Genomic DNA, 27041 nt, shown 5'->3' on the forward strand with positions numbered 1-27041 from the left:
ATTTTATCAAAAAAAAAAAAAAAAATAAATAAATAAAAACATTGCCTTATTGCATACGCATATAAAAAAATACACTAAAAAGTGATGTTTTCTTCAATACATTTCTATATTAAATGTTGAAACTGGTCTTCATATTGCTAATTGCTGACACCTTTTATTTTATTTTTTCATTGAAGTTAGGAGATATTTATCTATGCACACACCATGGCTGTGATACCAGGCATCGGTGAATATCGACCAATGCCTTGTAGCAGTTAAACTATTTACTATAAGCAGATCAATGCTCGGTGCCAAAGTGATTCGGCCACACTGACCAATCGGTTGGCAGGGCGCATTGATTTGAGCTGTCCCCTTAAGAACTATTTTTAGCCCTTTGGGATCTCAGCTGCAACCGCCAGAGAGACGCCAGCAAGCGACCTATACAGACCTCTCTCACTCACCCCTTCCACTGCTACTTGCAGTTTGATAGCAGACGACACCTTCAAACAGACATTTACACTTTCTTTCTTTCTCTCCAGTCGGAGATATAATCTCGCCTTTTTTTTTTTTTTTTTTTTTTTTAAATAAACCCTTTATTATTGTTTTGTTAAAAGCAATGTCGTTTGGCCTTGTGTTTATTTAAGTAATTATTAGGAGAGAAATGCACAACATTTCACTCCTATACCCTTACACATGTAAATAAATGTTATTTCATTCCCATACAGCGATTTCAAGTCCTTTGTCAGATGTCGTTATTTTTCTGAAGTTATTCACGCCTTTTTATTTTATATAGGTGGTGATGTGATTCGGTGGAAGCCTTCTGTAAATTGGAGAGTTTGTTAAATTTACCTTTAAGGGTCCCTGTGATGCTCAACTACTTCCGACATCTAGAGATTCTTACACATGCAACCTTGGTCTTAAAAGTCGATAGATCTCGATTACGAATTGGTGAACACCGACTCTCACCCTATATCCTATACAATTAATAAATTTTGATTAGGAACGGTCACTTTACAATAATATTTTAGGAACCGTTTAAAGTTCACCGCAATGTCAAAATGGAAATTAGGTCGAAGAAATATAGCCACAATCTGGGTTTGTTTTACAATCCACAGAGATTCGAAAAAGTGGTAAAAAAACAAAAAGAAAATCAAATATATAACAAATATTACCAAAGACAAGATAAGTTATTATTTTACCTAGCTGGGTAGGTTTTTAGTGTTTTTACTTGTTGTAAAAATGTTTATTCGGCTAGAAAAACAAGCAATGTCAACCGCTATATGACCACAAAATTTTTTTTTTTTAAATAGCTGCTACGTATTTATTACGTGGTCATTTTTTCTTTTTTTTTTTTTCAGTATTTTCTTTAATTTTCTATTTTTGAGCGATTATCGAGACTTCCAGGACGTGATCCCCTTATGTCGGACATTTTTCTTGTTCTCATGTAACACTCGACACATGTTTTTTGAACTGATAAACGCTTTAAAATAAGTTAAACCACACACACACACACACACACACACACACACACACACACACACACACAAACATTTAGAAAATTTGATTTTATCTTTTTTAAAAACAGTAAACAAATAAAAATAGTTTTATGGGGAGGTGTAGTCTCTTAAAAACAATATCTCTTTCAAGAACCTCACATAAAATGTGTTTTTAATCGATATTTATTCAATAATGGCTCAATTTTTTTACCTATGAACAAGTTTTCCGTCGACGCGTCTTCCGGACACCGTATAAACAAATTGAAAACAAGTTAATAAGTTTCTAGCTAAGTACAGACGGAGAATTTTTTTTTAATAGAAAAAAAAAACATTTTTCAGAGGTTGAAAACTTTAAACAAAAAAAAAAAATGGTATATTTTGCTCTGCTTTTGTATTCCTTGTTTTTAGAAACATACGAGCTTCAATAGCATCCTTTCTTAAATTGTTTATAACAGCGATTACATTTTTTTTTTTAATTTATTTTTCATTTTGGCGTTTTCACATGTATGGGAACTTGTAAAAATAAGTTGTGTGGGAGTAAGTCCAAAACCTATTTTATTTTAAATAATTTACGTGATTGAAATAGGATATAAACAAAAATTATGCGGCCTCTATTCTGACTCGAAATAAAGTTTTTTTTTTTTTTTAATTATTAAAGTTATACATTTAAAGTTATATAAGATTTTTTTTTAAAATTTAATATGAAAGTTCCCCAAAAGCCCCTAATAGTTTACTGTAAAATTTTACCGCATTAAAGTTTTCATCTGTCGTATTGCCATGCGAACTTAGGGTTAGTGTTTGGGTTAACTGAGAGCAGCATGTTTTGGTTTCACACATATTATATATGTATGTATGCATATACAGGATGACCCCCAAAAAACATAGAAAGTATATCTAAAACATATGCTGTAGAACGGAGAAAAAAAGGCCAAAGACCCTAGTGTTTTGATGTGATATTTTGATTATAAAAAACTAGTTATGACCAAAGTTTCATTTCATTCGGACAAAACACTAAGAAACGGGGCCTAATTAGAGTTGGGACCCGTTCTTTTTTTTGGGGGGGGGGGCGCCCTGTATACACACATACTCTTCATTAGCCGAAACAGAATACTAACCTTAAATCTGAATGGTAACACGAATACACACACAAATTTTAATATAATAAAACTGTTAAAAGTAAATTTATTGTGTAAGAGACTATTAAAAGTCAATTTTACCCAAGTGTCAAATATTGTATTAAAAGTATTCCCAACATTTGCATTCTTGAAATAAAATAAACGACACAATATGAAAACAGAAAATGCTAAACACAAACAAAATCAATTTAATTAAAATAAACAATAAAACAAAACGAAATTTATGTCACTGCCAGTTTTGCGCTTTTTTTTTTCTACAATATATTTTATATTTGTTTTGAAAAGTGCAAATGTTAAAAAAAGGTCATTCTATGATGTTTTAAGAACTTTGAAAAAGCAAAACAACTAAATCTATATATCTATAAAAGTGAAAATGTGTGTGTGTGTGTGTGTGTGTGTGTGTGTGTGTGTGTGTGTGTGTGTGTACATTTCCCTACACAATAACTGTCAATTTTCGGTCTACAGACTCGAAATTTGGAATTTAGGAAAACTCGTCCCGGGAAAACTCGTCTCGGGAAAACTCGTCTCGGGAAAACTCGTCTCGGGAAAACTCGTCTCCGGAAAACTCGTCTCGGGAAAACTCGTCCCCATTCGCTAGGTAGGAAAACTGGTCCCGTATTGAATAAATATCGATTGAAAACACATTTTATGATCGTTCTTGAAGGAGATATTGCTTTTTAAAATAGACTATAGCCCCCCCCATAATATTTTTAAAAAATATTTTTATTTGTTTAATGTTTTTTTGGGGTTTTTTTTTCTACCTAACTGGCTAAGTTCTTAGTGGTTTCACTTATTTTAAAGCGTTTATTATGTTCATACAAAGTTAATCAAAAAATTTTTTGGTTCTTATTTTAACGATGTTTTTTGGAGTCATAAAAACAATAATAAAAAAAACAAAACACAAAAATTAAAAACTGGGAGCGTTACTTTTTTGTTTTGGTTTTTTAATTATGATAGTTTTTTGTTGTTATGTTTTCGTTTTCTCTCATACCAAATGCAATACACTCATGCGTTATTTAAAATTATAATTCTATCAATTATCAACATTTATTGTCGTCCTGTCAAATTTTGCAAAAATTAACTAATAAATCAAAAGCGAAATATTTTTTTGGCGCGAGAGATGCCATGTGCTAACAATCTCTCGTTAACTCATTTTTAATTTTTTTAATTTTTACTTCAAAATTCTAAAATCAATCATTAAGAGAAAAAGTAATCACTAAATAAATTTATTAATCAATTTTATTGAAAACTCCGCTATCGTTTATCAAGAATCTTTTTAATTTCATTTTTTGTTGGTTGTTTTTCCGAGGGAGATATAACCCCCCCCCTCTCTAAATTATATTTCAAAAAATATTAAAATTTTGGTTTGTATTACTGTACACATAGATTCGAAAAATAATAAACTAGACAAAATACTGTTAGAAACTCGCTCAATATATATTACCGTGACATAGGTTGACATATATTCGGTGGTTTTTTTAATAGTATTTTGTCTAGTTTATTATTTATAACACCTATTCCCGAACTTACTGTGTTTAAGAGAGAGTCGGCCGCTATTTTGAATTGTCCAATACATCGGTAAACACTGTATGTTTTTCGAGCTGAATAAACATGTTACATTGAATAAAAACACGAAAAATATATCCAGTTTGGTAGGAAAGTAACTTATCTTGCCTTTGATAACATTTATTTGTTATATATTTGTTTTTTGACAATTTTTTCGAATCTATGTGTACAGTAATACAAACCCAAATCGATTTTACCCTTTTATAACAACAGTAAATAAGTAAATTCTTTTTATATTAATATAAAAAAATATGCGGTCTCGTTTATGAACATAATAAACGCTTTAAAATAAGTGAAACCACTAAGAACTTAGCCAGTTAGGTAGAAAACGGACACTTAGAAAATCGATTTTATTTAAAAAAAAAAAAAAAAAAACATCAAACAAGTAAAAAAATTTTTTTTTCAATATTATGGGGGGGGGCTATAGTCTATTTTAAAAAAACAATTTATCCTTCAAGAACGATCATAAAATGTGTTTTCAATCGATACTAATTCAATAAGGGACCAGTTTTCCTACCTAGCGAAAGGGGACGAGTTTTCCCGAGACGAGTTTTCCGGAGACGAGTTTTCCCGAGACGAGTTTTCCCGAGACGAGTTTTCCCGGGACGAGTTTTCCGGGCACCGAAATTTGACATAAGGAGTATTGAGATTTGGGAAAATCTTTTTGATTGGTTTTCGGCCAGAAATTTGGCTGTGTAAGATTTTCTGTCACAAGGTTTTTGCCCTCGGCAGAATGGAAAAAAACCAAACAGAAATTACAACAAGCTCACCTTAAGATTTCAACGTAAATTTTATTAAAGTAAAAAAAGTTCATGTTGCAAACGATGCGTCATCTTCAGCTATCTGCCACTATGGGCTGGTAACAACCCTGAAGGGAATAATAGTTCATCTTTGATTAAAGGCTGAGTAGAATTCCCACTGACGAAGTAGTGAGTGCGCAGGTTGGAGATGTTGAGGTGACTTCCAAGATGGATACTGCTAGCTTGGCATCTATGAAGGGTCCTGTAGTCAGTCCAATGGCAGATAAGGCAGGCCAAACCGTAGTCCTTAATTTCGTCTTGACAGACATTAAATTGTAGCATAAGCGTGCAAATATAAATTTGCTCTACTTAAGGGCATTGGCAATTGCAATGATAATGTTCTGCTCCACATTTGGCATTAAAACATCTCGAAGCAACAAAGTAATTTTCGTTGCCTCGATTCGAGTGATAAATCCAGTCTGTCCAAGTCTGCGTCTTCTCGGATTCTGATTTGAAAAAGGAATATTGGCACCAAGAATATTCTTTTCAGTTAGTTATAACATGCAATTTGATTGGTTGAAATAAATCCTTGGCGGAGAAACCGTCCAATAAAAAGCTTGTTTATTTCTGCAGAATTTCTTACAGCTGTTAAGGGGTCAAAGGCCAAAACTCCTCTGCCAATTTTAGGTCTAAATACTTGCAATTTTAAATATAGGTGTTTTAGACATGGATCTAACTTTATAATTTGATTTGAGCCCAAAACAATAAATGCTAAGGGGTCATAATTGGGGTCAGAGTTTAAAAAATTGACCTCTTCGATCGCTACCAAATTACTCAGCCAATTTTTGGTCTAAATATTTGAAATTTTACATAAAGTGTATTCAGACTTGGCAAGCTTTTTAATCGTTTTTTGGACGGAAATTTGGCTGCCAACGAGTCAAAGTTTAAAAGATTCTACATTTTCGGTCTCTAGCAAACTATTAAGCCAATTTTGGGTCTAAACATTTGAAATTATACATAAAGGGTATTCAGACATGCAGCAAACTTTTTTAATCAGTTTTGGGGTGAATGCCAAGAGGTCAAAGTTGAAAGAGTTGACCTTTGCAGATTCTACCAAATTCCTCTGCCAATTTTGGGTCTAAACACTTGAAATTTTAGATGTAGGTTACTTGAACACGAGTCAAACATTTTAATTTGATTGGAGCCCAAAACAATAAATGTTAAGGGGTCAAAGTTAAAAAAATTTTGACCTCTGCGATCTTTATCAACTTATCTGTATGGTAGTTTAGGAAGCCTATTATATAGAAAGGCATTACCGTATATATGCACAATGCACAAAGTTACATAGGGCCTGAGCAAAGCCGGGCCTTAACTGCTAGTAATCAATAATAAAAACAAAAAAAAACAAAAACGATTTACCATTTTTTTTTTCAAACTGCTAAATTCAATAATTCGAACTTAATATATACGTAACTTACATATTTTTTAATGGTAACTTTTTATATTAGGCCCATCTCCACAATTTTTTTTAAATGACGACTTTTATGGGTTTCGATTATGCCGAATAAGAAAACCTCATCTAAATATTGCAGAGACAAGTAGTTTTCGAGGTATTAAGACCTATATTATGCACTGTAATTCACTGGCGGCCATGTTTGTACGCACGTGCGATAAACAAATTCTTCTCTTCGACCAACACTGCTACCTAGCGGAAACAAATCTACTTCTCTGCGACTGGCACTGCCACCTACTTGTCTCTGCAAAATTTAAATGAAATTTTCTTATTCAGCATAGTCGAAAAAATCGTCATTTTTAAAGAAAATTGTGGAGGTGGACCTAATGTAAAAAATTACCAAAATTTTTTTTTATAATTTTATAACAATTTGATTTAAATGACTACAGTAATAAATAAATTTGACGTTTACAATTATACAAAAAAAAAAAAAAAAATTAGTAATTTGGTGAAACAAACAGTATGGTTGTTAAAGAAAGTAAAAGCGAAACAAAAACGACACAGTAAACAAACACTCTGTGACAACACCTGGTATAAAGTACATCGGGTTATAAATAAAAACTACTTTGCCTTTCTTATTTGCCAGAATTACCTGGTCGGTCACTGGTCAGTATCGCTTGTGAATTAAATTGTTAATATAAAATAAAAATGTTTCGTAGTAAAAATTTGGTGCGTATTTAGAATTACACTTAGTTAAAAAATAAAATAAAATAAAATAATGAAAAAAACTCTTGCAACAATTATTTGATTCACTAAATAATTGTTGCAAGAATACGGCACTTCTGCAGTTTACAGACCGCGCCAAAATAACCTTATCATTAAAAAAAAACAAACAAACAAACAAACAAAAAAAAAGCTCGTTAATTTTTAACATGGGGAAGGCGGATTTTAAAACATTTTATACTTTCACCTAACAATTTAATAAACAAAAAGATAGAAGTTAACTTAAATCCAATCTTTAAAGAAAATAACACGGTTCGGGTTCGCATAAGTAAAAATGGAGAAGTGCAGATATTTTTTTTTAGTTATGCATACTTAAAAAACGAAATTTTGTTCAATTCATTAAATAAATTATAGATTTTTTTTTTTTAAATTGATTTCCAAATAGTCACACTAGAATATTTGGTGAACTTCTTTACAGTGAAGTAGTCCTTTCCTGTACTTTGTTGACAGGCTTTGTCAGTTGATTTGATTGGATATATATATGAATGCGGCATTCATTACTTTTCCAGGGCATTCATTGAATGCCCTGGAAAAGTCACTTCTGATTAATGTTTACCTGTTTTAAAATATTCTGTTATTCTTAAAAATAGCCAAGTTCATCTGCATTATTTAAAGCTGGTAAACGTTAATCAGAAGTGACCTTTTCAGATCAGCAGATGAAAAATGTCAAAAAAGTACGGATCTTGATCTTAACAAAGAAAACGACTAAATTACAGCAAGTTTCATCGTATATGCGAAATGCCGAAATAAAAACAGAAAAATATAGTCGTTGTCTTTATGAAAAGGTTGAAGATAAAGAACAACTCAAGCTCGACTTACCGCCATTCCTTAGCTACCCTAAACTTTTCATTTCGATATTTCGCATACAAAATGAAACCTTAGTATTTTTTTTTAACTAAAACAGTTTTAGTTTAGTCGAAAGTTAAGCTGTTCAGGAATAAGGATAAAACTACGCCCACATCCCAACGTGGTTGTTAATTGTAAATAAAACCGTTAAAAATACTTTTGTGGACTAATTAATTAATAGGTTATGTCGATTTTATTTTTATCCCTTTTTAAAACATTAAATTATTTGTTATTTTAATGACTGAAAGGAATGACATGTCGCCCGGAGAGATAAATTTTTTTTTTTTTTTTTTTTTTTTTATCAATTAGTAATATTAGTGGAAAATAAGTAATTAACTTAGGCAAAATGAGTGAATAATACCTAAATAAACACAAACCCTTTTTTCGGTTTCTATGAGTAAATAAAATTCTGGTTACTATGGTTGCAAACGATAAAAACTACATAACTGAAAGGTGTTGTATTTTCGTTTTTTTCTTTTCTTCGTTGTTTTTTTTTTTTTTTTTTTTTTTTAGTATTTCATAGCAAATTAGAACAACAAAAAATGAATAGTTATATTTCTGTCTTTATCTCCCCACCCTTCCTCCTTTTAATCACATGATTTCGTTTTAGCCAATCAGATCCGCGACCTTGAATCACCGGGACTGATTCATTTTGAATTATCTGACACTCAAGGTTTAAAAAGTCAATCGAATTCGAAGTATAATTCATATTTAAACTTGCCGAGAAAGCCAAGATAAGTAAAAAGAACGAGTCCGGTAAATAATATGTTTGCTAAGTCGCAAACTGTCTTGTAGATTGTTATCGAACCATACGATCCATAACCTGCATACCCCCCTGTTTCTTGATAGACTGAACCATCCAGAAGAATCGTTACGTCTATTTTGCATTCAATTTGCATCATTCACTCCAGCTCCAACAAGCCGTGTACGATCGTTCGGCTCTCCATAAATACCATCATCTTTTTCTAGTAGGAAACTAGTAGCTACACTAGTATTCAGTTATTACTGATTTATTTAACCGATAGTACCAACAAAAACACAGCAAATATGAAGAGTGGACGTCACAACGGAATTGACACCTCAAAAGAATTCTCTCAGCAATCGCTCTTAACTGCCCTCCATCAATTTGTCAATGCAGTCGATTACATGGATGAGACGGTGATGATTCCCAGCCGATTAAGGGACATGGATTTCGCCTCATCGGATGATGACTTATGGATTACCAAAAATGCCCCTAAACACGATCATATCCACAGTGCCCCACCGTCTCCGACATTTTTAAATGTTGCCCTCAACCGACGTCGCCATTCGACTACGGTAGACCAACAGCAACAATCCGTCGTGTCCGGAGGAGGCAACGATGACCACACGGACGAACAAAACCTCTACAATTTCTATAACTTGCTTAAGGCCATAAAACACGAGGTCGTGTCCGGCACCCCTGCCTTTATTCCAGAACCGGATCTTGCCCCCGGTATCGGTGGCCCACACCACTTAAGCTCCATGGAGATGGAAGCCGCAGGCGAGGATTATAATAAGCAAGCAATGCCGGCGGCCATGTGTACATCTTCATCCTCATCTTCCTCTCCGTCCGACGAGGAAGATGATGCTGCGAGCGCAGTAGATACCGAGGAAGATACTGATTCTGTTATTTCCGACAATAGCATTGGAACCGAGGACTCCTCCAAAAAAGTGGCCACCTCTTTCAGACATCATCTTCGTTCTCTCTTCGGCTTGCTACACCAATTTACACAGACTGCGAAATACCTTTCCCATAGGTATGAAAGCGAAGTAGGGCAGAGTTCAGCCAGTCAGGTGTCGTCATTTGCGTTCTAAGACTTATTTAACTAATCTACAAAAACAAAACTCTACTCCCACATGTTTACTTCTGTATCATTGAGTTTGTTAGTTTTAAGTTTAAAGCTGGATACTTCTTTGCACACTAGTTCCCTTGTTTTGATAGGGGTGCGGGGTGCGGTCGAGCGATACTGTTTTTACTTTGGTTTAAGAGTAGCGAAAAAATAATAAACTTTATCTGTTTAGACTTTTACTCAGGAATTTCATAAATCGCTAGTTTATTAGATTCAATAACTTTCTAATTTCTCATGAAGCACTCTAAACGGCAGCCATATTTACCTAATTAAAGCTGGCTTGCATCTTCACGATTGTTCAAACTTCTGAAATAACTCTGAAGCCTTTAAACTGCTAATTATGAGAATTCTGATTTTAAAGTTTATAGGTAAAAATCTCTATTTTATCATTTTGAAACCACAATTTAAAAACTTGATGACCGCGCCCTTATTGTAAACATTGAACTAGTTCGCCCTTCATTTTGTATTTTGTTAATTCGTCTTTTATACTACGCCCCTTCCCTCCCCCGCCTAATTAATGTTCAAGGTTTGTTAGAATATGTAATTTAAATTATTTAAACAAATATGAAATGAGATATTTTTTGAAGTCTTCATGCCTCTTTCCTGACCCCCCCCCCCCTCATTAAAAAAAAAAAAAAAAAAAAATCATACCTTCACTCGTAAATGTGAAGACTTAAATTAATTTCCTAATAAATCTTGAACATTTCTCGTAATCTCATTTTAAAAGAATCCCGGCACCACCCTATACTCCACCCAAGATTCTATTATAATTTAACTTTTTTTTACCTTTTTAGTCCCGCCCTTTTTTATAGATATTAAAATTAAAAATTGTATGGATTGTCAATCATGGTTGCCAATATTAAAGCCGGTAACAAGTTAAAACGGCTGAAAAGCGACTACACAAAATGAAACTGGAGAAACCCTGATAAATTTACATTGCGTTTATTTTTTTTTATTATTTTAATTACAAAAAATGAAATCTAAAATAGATTTATCAAATAAAAATCCGATGTAAATAAATCTGTTCTCAGTTACATTTTGTGCGATCGCCTTTCAGTTGGCTTTTTATTCGTTACTTGATATTGGCCGCCGTGGGGGTTAATCTATATCAACACAAAAAAATATTTAAAGTAAATGAGATTAAAATGAAAAGGATGATGGTTGTTGGTACCTATTGGTGGGATCATAAAGGTAAAAATATTTAAAAGTAAATATAAGTAAAAAAAAAAAAAAAAAAATTGCTGCTGCTTTAAAAACAAATTAGGATTTGTCGACTTAAAAATTATATAAGCATGTATTAAAATATATCTCAACTAAACTGACAAATCCTTTACACCTGTTATTGTTAAATCTACACAAGTGGATTTTTAAGTCTAAAAAGAGAAAAATTGTTGCTGTTCTGGGTTCAGTTGTTATTGATGGCCATTTTTAGATGATTGCTTAAAAAAAAAAAATAAAAAGGAAATACCCGGTTTTTAACTTTTATAAAATTTAATTTCCAAATGATTTAATTTTTTTTTGCAAAATGACTTTATTTATGGCCTTGTTCTTTCACTCTGAACTAAACTCTGTGACATTGTATTTTAACTTTTTTTTTTTTCTTTTCTTGAAATGGAGGATTTTCTAGTTTTATGTTGGATAAATGCAAAACTTTTAACTGAACATGCAAGTTTTCTGTGATCTAATACTTGTAGATCCCCATGGCACATCTAAAGCCTGGCTTCCTTAAACGAAAGCGCATGTTTTTTTTTTGTTTTTTTTTACTGATAAATTGACATTGTTACATTGTATTTGTAAGTTCTAATTTGCCTAATGTTTTGAACGAAATTTTACAAAATGTCCGCCAAATTGAAACGAACAAAACGCTGGAAAACAATTGCAATGCAACAATGAGTATTAAAAAAATTAAAACATGCAAAATCTTTCATTTCGGTTTCCCTCGGCACTCCGAATTTAACTTCGTGTCGTTGGCCGATTATATCGAGATTATCTGCCAGGGGGGGGTCCATTTATATACATAAGTTAGTTCTTGTGGAATGTTAAGTTTTAATAAGTTAAAGACGTACAAGCAAAGGATTATATATATATATATAATATATATATATATATATATATATAATGCTCAGATTTTTTTTTTTTCTCTCGCTGGGAAAAAAAAAACGTTTACATTCCTAATGCTTCTCTCTAGCTGATCATATTTCAGATCCCTTTTAGGGCCTTTACTTGGATTGTAAATGAATCTACCCAACTTCAAACGTTTCCACTAGTTATTTTTTTTTTTTCTACTAATCCATAGCTTTTTAATTTTTACTAGAACATTAACGAGTATCGTGTTTGAGAAATGACGATTGATCATTTTATATTCGGACTACTACTATACTATACTCGTCTTGCTTGCTATACTCGCAACGTTTCTGCCCATGTAACGTGACTTTCTTCCAAATGTTTTTAAATTTGGGAACCTGGACGAAATTTCCAATTGAAAAGATGTCGAAATTCTATTCAGGTTTCCAACTTTGAAAAAATGATTTGAAAGATGGTTACATCGACCGAAATATAAACTATCAAAATGAGAATAGCAGCCGGATTTTTTTTTTCTTCATCCTCTAAGAATTCCGATACATCTATTTAATGTCTGAGAATCGTTGCGTATTTTAGATCTAATTCTACTTAGATGCATTTTCTCCAGTATCATCTGATTATTAAATGATTCAATTATAAATATTTATTTTTAGGCTTAGAGTTTAAATCATTAATCCTAGTTGACGTTATGAATTTTCATCCAAAAAAATGCTAATTTGCTGCTAAAAAATATCCAATCCTTTCTCTCCAATAATATATTCTATTTGAGATGTTTACAGTAACATTAAGTGAAATGGTTGATTAAAACTTTTACCTGTAGGACTATTTTTAATTTTTCTTTTCTTCCAGAATTTGAAATAAAATGAAGTTTAATTTCTTCAAACTGAATAGACTATCGTAGAAATTCTTTATCCAACATTTTAACTGTTTTTTCCTCCATATTTATTTTATGCATTTTTTTTTTTTTTTCAAACCGGCTTAAGTGAAAACAGGCCCCCAAAATGCATCTTCATGTAAAAAGAACAAAATGAATTTAGCAAATTTTTGCTAATATTTTTACATAAATGTCTGAAATTTCAAATTTTGTCGGTGTTTTTATTTCTCTTTACAGTCATTTTTCTTGATACGAAATGTGGAATCCACTGTTTTGTCAGTTACGTTGCTTTAAGCAAATTTAACATTGAAGATTTTACACGTATTTACTTGTAAATAGATTACTTAAAAAATGGTTAGTAATAGCTTGACAGCTTTTATGACGCCATGAAAAATGTGCACATTGACAAGAAGCGTGCTATGTACAATTTTAGTAGCCTACTAGAGCCTAGCCTCGCCTCGGTCTATACGAATCGTCTACATTATAAGACTTGAAAAAGAAGCAAAAAAAAAAAAAAAAATTCTCTACGCCTCTTGTTTGATCACTACCGTCTTTCTATCTCCGCATTTAACTCCAACCGGTTTAATAAATGACATCTAGTGTGCACTGACAAGCAAGATCTAATTTTAGTAAATATCTAAAAATACTAAAACTCCCGATCGTGTTAATCATTAATGACAAAATATTCCTTGTTTTGACTCATGAGTATATCTGACACAATCAATCGAGAACCACACATAATAAAACATAAGGTATTAACTGAGATATATATATATATGCATGCTCGAGTCAAAATAATGAAAAGAATATTCTTGTAACCCTAATCATCACTAACCAAAACAAGTGAAAGATGACGTCATCGGTTTTATATTAATTACATTGTCCCCCACTACCCCTCTCCTGTCGATCCCCCGTTTTTATGGTATGTCTATGCTAAGTCTGGATCTTGACCACTCGTTCGTTTTGCTACGGTACCATGCCGGGGGAAGGTCACAAGTTAAGGTAAATGTGGGCGATAAATCAGCGCCCGTAATGGAACAAAATCCAGTAAAAGGACTGTTAACCAAGGACAAAACCCCAGTCCAAAAATATATATTAAAAACAAAGTCCGACGTCATATAGGATGGTGGTTGTCAAAAACTAGACGTGTTTGAAAGCAGCAGCCGTAACTGCTAGCGGTTACTGCTTGATTTATCAATGTCAGTTATGTTAACATGCCATGCATATTAAATATAACGTGTGTGTGGTTACAAGAGCAGAAAAACATCGGTACCGTTTTTGTTTCAAATATAAAGGGATCAATATCTGGTCTCCTGTTGGACTCTTTATATTTGTCAACTTTGGATTTGATACCGATGTTTTTTTAATGTTATACATGCTGTTCAAATTTTATTACTTTAAGTTTACTTCGGTTAGAAACTTGCAATTTTTTTTTTTTTTTTTCTGAAACTATATTTATCGGGTGTGAGAGGAAATCTGTCAACAGGACTTAACTCTAAAATCGTTCAGATAAAAAAATGGATTTTGTTTTCTATACAATCCTGTACTCAGAAATTTAAGGATCACTTTTTTTTTTTTACAATTTCTCATTTTTAGAAAAAATAAAATCTAAACTTTTTATTCTGAAATGATTTGTTCAAACAGATCGATGACGCGAAGAGGAACAATATGAACCATTTCCAACGCGTACACGTCACAAATGAACTACACATTTTTTTCCCTTAATCCTTTTGAAGACATTGATTATCGCTTCATCATCCTGCAGTCCTGCACTAATATTAATCGTATTACGAGAGAGAAAAGCTGGTCACCATTTACGTTTTAGGATATAATATAAAAAAAATAAATAAAAACTCAATCGGTATTATATCGAAAAATCTTAATTTTAGTTTTATGTAAAAATACATGTCACAGTAAAACGTCTGTGAATAAGATTTTGTCTAGCCCCCCCCCCATTCAGCTGGTTATAGATGAAACGAGAAATTATGGCAAAACAAATGCTCACTCTATTTTAGTCTTTTGAACGGGATGGTGTTCGTAAGGTTGAGTCATAAGTAAATGTAAGTTTCAACGGCTGCCCCATCGTCGAAATGTATCCACGTGTCTAAATACTTTAATGGAATGTGTTCTAACGAACTCGATGTAAATACATCCAACACAGCTATCTAGCAGCAGAATTCCACGCCTTCATTTACCTAGATACATCAAGGCCTTAATAGTTTCTTCCCTTGGAATTAATTCCTTCCATGTTTCCTGAGTGTAGTGACATGCAGAACTTTAAATGTAATGTGAACAGACATCTCTTTCATCTAGAGATCAAAGTAAACATGGTCCCATAAATTGTAGTCCCTTATGACCAAGTAGCAATGTTTTTTTTTGGGGGGGGGGTGAACAAAAGATTTAAAAAAAAAAAAAAAAAAATTGGTACTTCTACACTTCTTGAACCGAACCGTTTTTTGTTTTATATTTATTTAAATTATTTTATTTATTTATTTTTTTTTTTTTCAAAAAAGGTCCGTTTGAGATTTTTCAAAATGTTGCGCCGATTATATTTTCCAATGAACGCATAATAGTGAAATGCCCCCAAGCCACTGGACATACAGCACAAGAGCGTCATGAAAGGACAGTTATGATAAACGTTAAAAGTGTGTGTGTGTGTGTGTGTGTGTGTATAACAAACAAACAAAACAAAATATCAAACGCATGCTAATAAAGAAAACGTACATCCATCTGATATCCAGTTGTTCATAAAATATTATTCTGGCGTCGCGAGCCTGAAATCTAATTTTTGCATGCATATATTTTGCACAATACTAGTATGGTTATTTATTTTACTGTGAAGAAATTGAGCATTTGCAGCCGGTGGCTGACTTATGTGAGGATTAATTTATTTCTAATTTCTCCGGCTTATGTCTAAAGGTTATTTTTTTTTTTTTTTTAAACCCAACCAGAGTGACCCCCACCTCCGGAAAGCTAGGTTTTCTAACTTTCCAGGCCTGTGCCCCATATTACTGCCGTGGGGAAAACAAGATTAAAAAAAAAAAAGTCAGATGATCACAAAGCTTTATGACCCCTGTATATATACATATTGACACAATGCTTGAAACCTACATCATTTTATATATAATTTGATAAATCTGAATTGGACATATCGTACTTTTCTGGGTAACTTCGGTTAGAGAGAGCTTAGCTTAGCGTAATCAATATTGACAAAGTTATACGGAAAGCCTGAAATAACTATGTCAGTTGTTTGTAATAATTTATTTCAGTTGCCTTTCGTAAGAATCGTCGGACATGGTTGAACCTTCGATTTTTCGGAAAAAGTTCATCTTTTAAATTTATTTATTTTTTTTTTTCGAAAGTGAAATAAAATAAACTGTTCAGTTGTCTGAAAGATTCTGTTGAATGGCAAATGAAATAAATTATTCAACCCTACATAGTGGTTTGAGGTTTTCCGTATACACGTATATGATTCTATTTATATATATTTTCAGTGTTTGCTTGCTCAATACATGAGAAAAGTTTAGTAGTATGAAAATATGTTTATAGCATGTAGGCTACATAAAAAAAAGTTTGTTTCGTTCCCAGGTGGACCGTGATTCACTGATTATCAAGCTAATTTTGTCAGAATTATACTACTAGAATATTAAACTTAATTTCCAACTTAGATATTTTATTGTTTTTAATCAATGACTTGTAAAGCAACCTCTATCGAACGTTAAGGTGTAAACCGACCGTAACTTAAATTGTATTTCAACACTGAAATTAATTACAGTAAATTTAACAAATTAATTTCACTTCGTACAGAATTTGTTTTTTCCGTTTTGTTGTTGAGAGAACTTAACTAATGTGGGCGTTGTCTTCGTTGTTATCCCTTACTAAATGTGCTGTGCTGTCCCCCCTTCGAAGGGATAAATATATTCAATGAATATATTTATCCTTTCAGACGAAGGGGGGGGGTGTCTCTATTTAATAATTTTATTACCCCCCACTTTGCCTTTGGCAAGTGTTTATGAATTTATTCTTTAAAATAACCTTCACTTGTGACTTGTGTTGACTGTTGCTATGACCTCTCTTAAATGAGTTAGTAGACTTTTTTTCTCACTCGCTCTTATTAAAATAACTTATTTCTATTAGTAAAACTATCGTACAAGATTCTCTCTCGCTTACTTTCACTTAACTTTTATACTTACACAGTAAATTATTATATTTTTATATTAAGCTCGCCGACCGGGCGACGCTGGGTTTTTGAAATAACCGTGTAACGCTTTTTATCTCTGGCAAAATTAGATTATTCGCTATTGTAAGAACACAAACATTCAACAAATAATTTTATTCGACTCCAGAATGTCATTTATCTGATTCATACCGCGAAAATAGTTGATATACAATGGCTTTTATTATTTACGGGAGTGTTGAATTTTTTTTAATATATACATTAGTGACGAACAAAATGGAGGTAGGTTGTAAGGTTTGTTTTGACGGAGTCTTTTTAAGAATCTATTAAAAAAAATTTGCATGAGTGAGCTGGTGTATTTAATACATGAGGTACTTACGGGCCGTGCTAAAAAAAAAAAAAAAAAACAAAACTTTATCATTTAAAACCCCATTGTTAACGGGACCGGAGTTTTTTTGTTTTTTTTTTTTTGTAATTATTCAACTAACAATTTAATGAACAGAAGATACCGTAAAAAAATTGAATTTAACTTGAAAAACCTAAAAAAAAATATCTGTTTGTATTATGTAAGTATCATGCATCGTATGGCACAAAATGAATTTTGCCTGGTCAAAGTGTAGTATCTGTTTTATCTTCGATTAGTGAAGGAGCATTCTTTATAGACTTAATCAATTTTAATTTTTATCCCAATCTACACAGTATCCCCATTTGGTTAGCTGGATTTCCCTCACAACCGACCTTATATCTAACTTTGACCTCGTGGAGAGGCGAGTTAGTTAATTGGGACTTTACTGTAAAACAAGCGATCCCAATCCTAATTTTAAACTATTTTAGACTTGAACATAACCTTCTCCTGAGTGAATTTTTTGTCCGTAACTTAATGTGAATTCTTTCTATATTTGTACATATGAAGAAAAAAAAACTCATATTTGTCTTTTTTTTTTTTTTTTTTTTTAATTTTGTTTGTTTAACGCTATGATTCATGCGATCTCTAGTATGTGGTTTCCGATAGGTGAAATAACGTTGCCACGTGTCCAATATTATTAATTGATTGCTTCTTCGCTCGATCTTTTTTTATAAAAAAAAAAAATACAAAAATCCCATTAACTTTAAAATCGGGCAATGATAAAAGGAATATTTCAAGTCTTTTCTTTTTCTCTATTAATCACATGTTTAATGTAACATGTTTGTTTAACAGAGTTAATGTTTAATCACTTAATGTCTCAAACGAGTGCGTTACATTTTAATGAGGAAATTCCCCCTCCCCAAAGAGGCATTTGGATTAAGACAAACACTTTTAAAATACCTTAATATAGAAGGATTTCTCCTTCACTGACTGAAGGCATAATCGATGTCTCTTAATTCCTATTTCAGTCACTTAAATTATTCATAGTGAAAATGATTTCAGCATTAATTTTCCCATTTTTTTTTTTCACTTAATGTTTTAGTACAAGATAAAAAAATTAAACACATTTATAGCAAATTTCGCCAGAAAATATAGCTAAATTTCATAATTTTCTAGTTACAAGTCGTTTTCAACAGTTTAATCACAGTTTAAAGACAATTTGCGAATTTATCACGGCCATTAAAATGTTAGGGTCTTGTTTAGAATTATCTTTATATTAAAATAAAGAAAAATGTGTATGATATGTACGTAAAGAAGATATATTCCAAAAATCTCGTCAGTTGATCAAGTAGTTTATTTTTAAATAAAATGAAATGTTATGAGTATATGAAGAGTGACTGTGTCTTGCCTGCCATTTTAAAAAAATATACCAAGAAACAAAGGTAATAGTTCATACTAGATTTATGTTGTAATGCCTACAGATTCTCATTAATCACTTAAAAATGATTTCTTTACAAAAATAAAGCTACTTGATCAACGGACGCGATTTTTGGAACATGATATTTTCGTTTCGTCATGGGTGTATACATCATACAGATTTATTTATTTTTGTTACTATAGGGGGACATTTGACAAGAAGTGAATGTTCATAATTTTCTGTAGTTTCTATATTGAATTTAAAAATTCATTAAAAAAAATGAAACTTTGACTCATTTGAAAACCATATTTTACAATGACTTCGAATATAAGTTGCTGTTTTGTGTTTGTTTTGCTAAATCTTCGTCTCCTGTATTGACATGTTTGGCTTTAAAGAAATTACTACAATTCAGTAACTGCTACTGTTTTTTTTTGTTTTTTTTTTCGAGAGAGAAATCATTCTAGATTGAGTTAAAAATGTTTCTTTTCTGCCTCTTTCTGGGAAAACTGGACCCCCCCCCCCCACACATTGAAAATCGATATTGTATCTAACTTTTTTCTCGTCATGTATTAGGAGGGGGGCATGCAAATAGGATCGACTATCAACATTTGATGTAACAATTTGGTTAAGATCAGAGCGTAGTATCTTTTCTGATATTGCTGTTCATCTATTTCTTCTCAGTCGGTGAAGACGAAATCTTTATTTTGGGGCGATAACCCCACCCTCTCCGGCAATAAAAACCGACCTTGTGTCTAACTCTGGCTTTATGGGGATAGAAGTAAATAAGAACGAAAATGCGTTGTTCTCCTTTCCTCTGTTAAAATTATTCGGTCTGTTGTGTTCTGGCAAACTTCATCTTCGGGCCAAGATCACAGTGTAGTATCCGTTCTGACACCTCATCTTTTCTGTTCTCGGTCAGTGGGGGAGAAATCCTTCATGACTGAGACAATTTAAATTTTTGTTCCTATCCAGAGTGCCTCTTTTTTGGGAGCTGGATTTTCCCCACGTTAAAAACCGACATTGTATCTAACTCTGCCCTCGTGGGAAGGCAAGTATATAGGAACCTTCATATGAACCCTTTCATGAGTACTTGATTTATCCGAATGAATCGAATGTTAATAATTTTCTGTAGTTTATAATTTCTATATTGGATTTAAAAATCTATTTTAAAAAAATGAACATTTCTTGAACCCCTGACTCATTTGAAAACCATATTTTGCAATGACTTTGAATATAAGTTCCTATTTACAATGCCTCCTCACGGGACAGAGTTAGACACCAGGGTCGTTTTTTAACGTGGAGAAAAGGAACAAAAATTAAAAATTGTCTCAGTCGTGAAGGACTTCACCACTGACAGAGAACAAGAAATTGAAGTGCAGCATCTGAAGAACAGATACTACACTGTGATCTTGGCCGCCTTTGTGTCGACATGTTTGACTTTAAAGAAATTACTTACAAGGAAAATAAATGCCAGCAAAAATAAATAAAATAGATAATAAAAAAACAAAATGTCAAACTATAACTAGCTGACTTGGCTGCTCATTTTGTCAGTGCAGGTTTTAAAAACTCCATGTAGGTTAATTGGCGGCCGTGTAGTGTCCGTATAATTCATTTATTTACACTAACTTGCCCCGAATTTTTGTCACATTTTTTGTTGTCTACTACAGGTGTAATTGTGTCAATTACTGCTTTGTTTGCTTGGAATTCCGCCTTAACATTCTTTAAGATTCACTTTTAAAAACCAACTTGATGTAGTAATTGCAACGATTAGATTTGACCCCCACCCTCTATCTTTAAAATGTTTAAATATGATTAGGTGAGGGAGGAAGTCATTTTTCCCCCTTATAATTGTAAATGTATGCCTCCTTACCCATCGGTTGCATATTTTTGCTAGACTGAAATTATGAAAGAACTGCATACAATCGTTTTGGATTATTTCAAATAATTTCCAATGCTGTTGACAATTCTCACCCATTTAGTTTTTCATCATCGTTTATATTTGAATTCATGTTTTGAAACGTGGCCTATAATCATAGCATTTGTGTCCCCTTGATGTACATACTTCTAATTAACCGGACAGGCAACAAAATCCCACCCCTTAACTGTAGAGATCCCTGGATGCCGGAAAGCTTTCTACTCTAATAGTTTCTTTCCTCAAACTACTAGACTTTACAATTTCCTCACTATACTGACATGCAGAAGTTTAAGTGTAATGTGAACAGACATCTCGCTGCTCAACTCCCTATATAGTGTCCTTGTAGATATATGTTCACTTGAAAATCATTGGTTGTTAATGTCTGAACATAAAAACTGACTGACCAGAAAAATTCATTATCTTGAGGAGAAATAAATTCTATGTAATCTTAACATGTGCCTTTGCTTTTAAGAACATATTGTTTTTTCAACATTGAAACCATATTCTGAGTGGTTTCTCTTCGACATATTTTTCTCATCACAATTCTTCACATGCATTTTACCACAGCATTTTTTTTAACATGAGTTCAGTAAAAGAGGTTAAATTCGCTGTTATTTTTTATTTTTTTTACAAAGGAATCACCACTTACCAAGGTCCAGAGGGCACTCGAGGATAAGGGTTAAAGAGTATACAATGGTCAAAAGGACAATATCATAGTAATCGTTAGAAGTGTAAGTTTGGTAAATTTGTTGACTTAAGGGGAACAGCTCATCAAGAACTTGTTTACATTAGACTTGAAGACAGCCATATTGTAGTCAGCTGGAAAGCAGGTAAACGGAAGAGAGTTCCACAGGTGTGCAGTTCTTAGAAAGAAGCTCTCTTCATGGAATCTACATTTAGATTTAGGCACAGATAAAGAATGGGGGGAATTATTGATAGTGTTTACAGCTAAACGAGTGTTTCTCATGAATGTTTGGCGAGGGGGGGACTATAGATTGGAGCTCAGATGAGCACTTGCCATAGCGACTCTTCTGAGAAATACTCTTTTCCTTGGGGTACGATTTCATTTTACTCCTCTTTCTAGTTATCCAATCAGAGTCCTGTATCCCTTCCCTTTGCATAAATTTCTATTAGTAGTTCTAAAAAATAAAATGGCTAATGCAGGCATCAAATATGATCATTTTATGAGTTGATTTGTTATAGTCTGAAGTCTTAAAAGTCGTATCATATTGTGATCTAAACAGAAAGTATTATGTGCTGACAGCAGGTGATAATGACCTTGTTTGCATTGTTATCTTCAAATTTGTCATGAACACGAATACGACACATCGTTTATCTATTTGTAGCGTCCTAAATTGCCCGGGTGTTTAAGGGTGTGTGTGCTTGGGGGGGGGGGCGGGTAATCAAAACATAAGAATAAGCAAAGTAAGTATTTTTAAATATTAAATATTAAATTAATAAATATTTTATATAAAAAAAATGTTAAAACTTTAAAAAATCGAAAAAAACACAAAAAAAAACCTAACGTAAGGCAAACGAACGATGTTGAATGTAAAAATCGGAAAAAAGAAAACGCGAATGTAATGGAAAAAGAAAACAGAAAAACGAACGTTAAAAATAAAAACCAAAAAAGAAAACATAGAACGTGAAAAATGGCTTTAATAACCCTGTTTCAATATTAAAATTGAAAAAAAAAAGACACCTCACACCACGATTCGAACTTACAACCTTTAGATAATGATGCCACTCTCTAAACAACTGAGCTAAGACGACGTCGACGAAATTGGATCGTTTTTTTTAATATTTAAACTAAATCATGTTCCGACGTCATTTGCGCATGCGTAGAAGCGAACTTGTCATGAGAGGACGGTTTTTGCTGACCCCTCCCTGTAGAAAACTGATGATTTTAGGGTGAAGGAGTTAATGTTTTTGGCCAATTTTTCGATATTTGACGGGCGAAGGATTAAGCTTTAAAATGATACCAATCTCCTGAAAATCTGTGACCCATGTCGAAAGATTTTGCGAGACATACATATATACAAACATACACACATTTTCACTTTTATATATATAGACTAGCGGGGAGTACCCGGCGTTGCCCGGGTGTTTGGAGGTGTGTGTGGTTTTGGGTAAATCAAAACTCCAGGAGAGGGGGGTAAAATAAAATAAAAAATTTTGGTAGGTGAGTATGAGGATCGAACCCAAACCCTTGAGGAAAAGTTGGAAGAAATTAAAGTGTGAAAAAAAACACACGATGTTAACCATTGGGCCACGACAACATACTAACGAAAACACGTTTAAATTTATTTAAGTACTTAGAATTGGCAGGTGCACATTTTAATGACTTAATGAGGTCAACTGTGACTGCGGGACAGTATTTTAGTTACTGCGGGAACGCTTTTTTTATTTTTATTTTCCCAAGATGTTGGGGGGGGGATCAGCTCTCCATAAATAGGGGATTGTCCAAATTGCAATTGTCTGATATAAAGAAAATATTTGCACATTAATCAAATCTTATCGCTTTCGAACATTTCCGGCAATTGCAACCGGAAAAATATTGCCAGAATTAGTGCTGCTTTTATTATACGAAAAAGCCTAATCCACATGCGGCGAGCGAAAAATATTGCATATTTATCTTTCCGAAGTCGAGCAAATTAAATAAACAAGTGACCTCCGTTGTTAACTCGTAGATATTATGATTTATACGTGATATAAAAAGTTTTAAGAAGTTGTGAGCCGGCCGACCGCTTCTCGGAAAAAAGCCTTTTACAGACATACACAAAAAGCGAACATACATACATACATACACACATTTTCGCTTTTATATATATAGATAACATAGCTAGGGTGGTCTTTGATCCCTAGTACATCTACTTCGTTGTCAGAATCAGCTGGTCAAATTTTTGTCATCACAGTGACATCTTCTCTTCTTGCTCTTGTTATTGTTGTTTAAGCATCATTCATTTCATTTGAATCAGACATGTTTTTTGTCAGCGTTCGTTTCTTTAATATCGTTCTAGAAACTTACGCCCACATGAAGGTTACCAACGTCTCTAAGTAAAAGTGTTTCTGTGGAACGAACTGGATTCGAACTTGGCACACCCAGGTTGTCAGTTCATGTCAGTAACCACCTAACTACCACCTTCCCGCTATTGCTGTTGACTTCTTCTCAATAACAACTTACATAAACGCTCCTATTTACTTGTCTCCCCACGACGACAGAGTTAGATATAACGTCGGTTTTTAATGTGGAGAAAATCTAGCTCCCCAAAGTGGGTTCTTGAAATAAAAATTGCTCTAGTCTAAAAGGATTCTGCTTTTACTGACCAAGGACAATAAAAACCAAGTGCAGCATTAGAACAGATATTATACTTTGCTCCTAGCCAAAAGGCCAACACGTTATTAAACAGTGATAAATGCTATCTGGTTTTAAAACTCTACTTGGGGGTGTTGTTATTCTTTATTGTATATATGTACATGCATAAAGGAGGGAGGAGCATCTATTATCCAAACCCACTGCTTTCTATTGGCTAGTTCAGTGGAAAGAGAAAGATCTCTCCTGCTCATTAGCCATGTAAGAACTGATAACTTCCTTTCTCCATGAAATCACTGACAGAACACGTAATCTTAGTTGAATTCTACTTCAAATTTTGTATTTAATTTTTAACTTTTTACATGGAAATTTACCATACTACCCTTATCTTTACACACTTGCATCTAAATATTTTTTACATTGGTCTCACAGCTAATTAAGACCACATCCAGCTAGTTGAGTATCATGCATAATGAATGTGCTGTAGTAAGACTTGAAGATTTTAACCTTGTTATGCAAACGTGAATATTTTACACAAAAATATCTTTGTGCAAGTTTAGACGCTTCAATCAGCACAAACTGATGTTTTGTTTTCGTGGAGTGTGATTTGGTCAATAAAGAAAAACTAGCGGGACCTGTGAAAATTCCACTGCGGACTCTTTCATATGTAATACATTGATGTTGACATTCTGTGAATGTTCAGTGTAAATGGAGACGTCCTTATATTATTGTAGCTCTTTTGTTAAAACTGCAAAAGTATTTTTCTAAGCTAGCAGGGACGTCCGGTGTAGCCCGGTCATAAAATATGCTTAAATATGGTATTTTAATTTATGCATATTTCGTATATATTATTACAGAGTCAATTTTTTATCGATTCTTATATATTATAAAGTTGTGATTTCAAAAATAAAAAAATATATATCCATATGATTTGGGTGCATCAGCTTGAATCGAAACTGAAACTAAAAGTTAACTTACGAAGAATTTTTGGTAAAAGTATTTATAAAAAAAAATAGATGAATTGAGTGCCATCAGCTATCATCGAAACCGAAACCAAAACTTAAGAAGAATTCTTGGTAAAATTATTACATGAAATGGAAGGTCATAACAATTAGATGAGTCACTCGGAATAAAAAATGTAAGAGTGACACACAAAATAACACACACGCTATCGTATTACAATATGGATTTTAGAATGAATGGACCATTTTATTATTGGGGTAAACAATGACTTTATCATCGTATCAATAGAAACACATGATGTAATAATCAATAAGGATTGGAGGAAGAGTAAGGGATGTATTAAACACAAAATCCCCATGATCTAAAGGTTGTAAGTTCAGTTCTTGAAGAAGTCTTGGGGAGGCCTCATGTTTTGACAAGCTTCTGGGCTTGACGTTTACTCCTGATCTTAAATGGAACATGTACATCAAATCTTGCCAAGACCGCTGGAAAAATGGTCAGATCCTTCTATCGATCCAGTAGATATCTCACTACTGATGCAATTCTCTATCTATATAAGAGCCAGGTACGTCCAAGGATGGAGTACTGTTGCCACATCTGGGCAGGAGCTGCTAGAAAGGACTTGTCTTGCCTTGATAGAGTTCAAAATAGACTTCGTAGGAGATGCCATTTTCTCTTCCCAGCAACCTCTATCTCACAGAAGAGATGTTGCGAGTTTGTCTCTGCTTTATCGTTATTTTCATGGAAATTGCTCGACTGAGCTTCAATCTATGATTCCCCCTCGCCAAACTTTCACAAGAAACACTCGTCTAGCTGAAAACACTATCAATAATTCCCCCCACTCTTTATCTGTGCCTAAACCTAAACGCAGATTCCATGAACAAAGCTTCTTTCTTAGAACTGCACGCCTGTGGAATTATCTTCCGTTTTCCTGCTTTCCGGCTGACTACAATATGTTTGTCTCCAAGTCCAACGTAAATAAGTTCTTGATGAGCCGTTCCATATAAATTAACAAATTTACCGAATTTTCATTACTAATGATTACTATATTGTCCAATTTCTACTGTACACTCTTTAACCCTTATTCTCGAGTGGCCTCTTGGCTTTGATAATGTGGTGATGCCTGTATAAAAAAGCCCTTATCCTCGTGTGGTCTCTGCGCCTTGATAAGTGGTTATGCTTATGTAAAAAAAAAAAGAAGGTAGTACAATTTTATGTTCTCTTCAATCAAACCTCAAAATAAATAAATAAATTTAATTATACAATACAGAAGTATTTTTTTATTTTAAGATAAAAATGCCCCCCCCTCTCCTTTTGCTATTATTGCTTAATTTATTTTGTTTTAATTCTCTACAGCATTGATGGAATGTTTATTCTAGTTTAGAAAATAAAACTCGTAACCAATAAACTTTGATTTTGACAATTCTAGTAAATAGTTTAAAGGTGTAGTGGTGGCACAGTTATAGTCAGATAACGTACTTCCTAATTTCCAGCTACCGGAAGTGGTGACAAGGCAAATCAGTTCCTTCGCTTTTTTTTTTTGTCTTACGCCTATAAATTATTTGTTGTTTTGATTTCAATAATTTTATTTTTATACTTTCATAAACATATATTTATGCTATAAATTCAAACAAAAAAACTTACTTTTAAAATTAAAAAAAAAAAATTATTTTTATAATTTCATAAAAATATTTCTTATAAAATTTCAAATTAAATAAAAACGTTTATCTTTTACTTTTGTTATTAAAAGTGCAAATAAAGACTAATTGTGTTATTTTTTATCTGTATAAGTTTGTTAATTTATGTTGTATATTTTTTCAATAATTTCCTTTTCATATATTTTATATCGATAAATCGCTTTACAATAGAAATACTGAAGAACAATAAAAAAGTAACTGCTTCCGGTAGTGCATGCCGGAAAATTAGGAAATATGTTAGCTGACTATAACAGCATGGCGGTAGACGAGTTGATTGTTAAGCGTTGCAGGAGTTTCACTACAATTCCTTTTGGATAAGATCAAAGTGTACTATCTGTTCTTCAGATGCTGCACTTCATTTTCTTGTTCTCTTTCGGTGGAGGATAA

The 27041-nt window shown here is 32.9% G+C and overlaps 1 protein-coding gene and 1 long non-coding RNA gene across 2 annotated transcripts in view; one reads left to right on the plus strand and one right to left on the minus strand.

Annotated features, from left to right (window-relative positions):
• LOC145292108 (uncharacterized) overlaps positions 1-8008 on the minus strand; it is a 163646-nt gene extending 155638 nt beyond the window's left edge. The window contains exon 1 of the long non-coding RNA XR_013869553.1: positions 7973-8008. This is a non-coding gene — a long non-coding RNA (uncharacterized LOC145292108). The remainder of the gene's footprint in view (positions 1-7972) is intronic.
• Positions 7564-13033, plus strand: LOC145292107 (uncharacterized). The gene has a single exon (XM_080138207.1). It carries the CDS (start codon positions 9047-9049, stop codon positions 9833-9835), a length of 789 nt encoding a protein of 262 aa, XP_079994333.1. The 5' UTR covers positions 7564-9046; the 3' UTR covers positions 9836-13033.
• Positions 13034-27041: the final 14008 nt, after the last annotated feature.

Source organism: Euprymna scolopes, chromosome 13 (genome assembly GCF_053919585.1).
Source record: "Euprymna scolopes isolate OS-2025 chromosome 13, ASM5391958v1, whole genome shotgun sequence".
Taxonomy (NCBI): Eukaryota; Metazoa; Mollusca; class Cephalopoda; order Sepiida; family Sepiolidae; genus Euprymna; species Euprymna scolopes.

Bases quoted from the DNA above. Each gene is read 5' to 3' on its own strand.
- LOC145292107 (XM_080138207.1), top strand. From the start codon at position 9,047: ATGAAGAGTGGACGTCACAACGGAATTGACACCTCAAAAGAATTCTCT.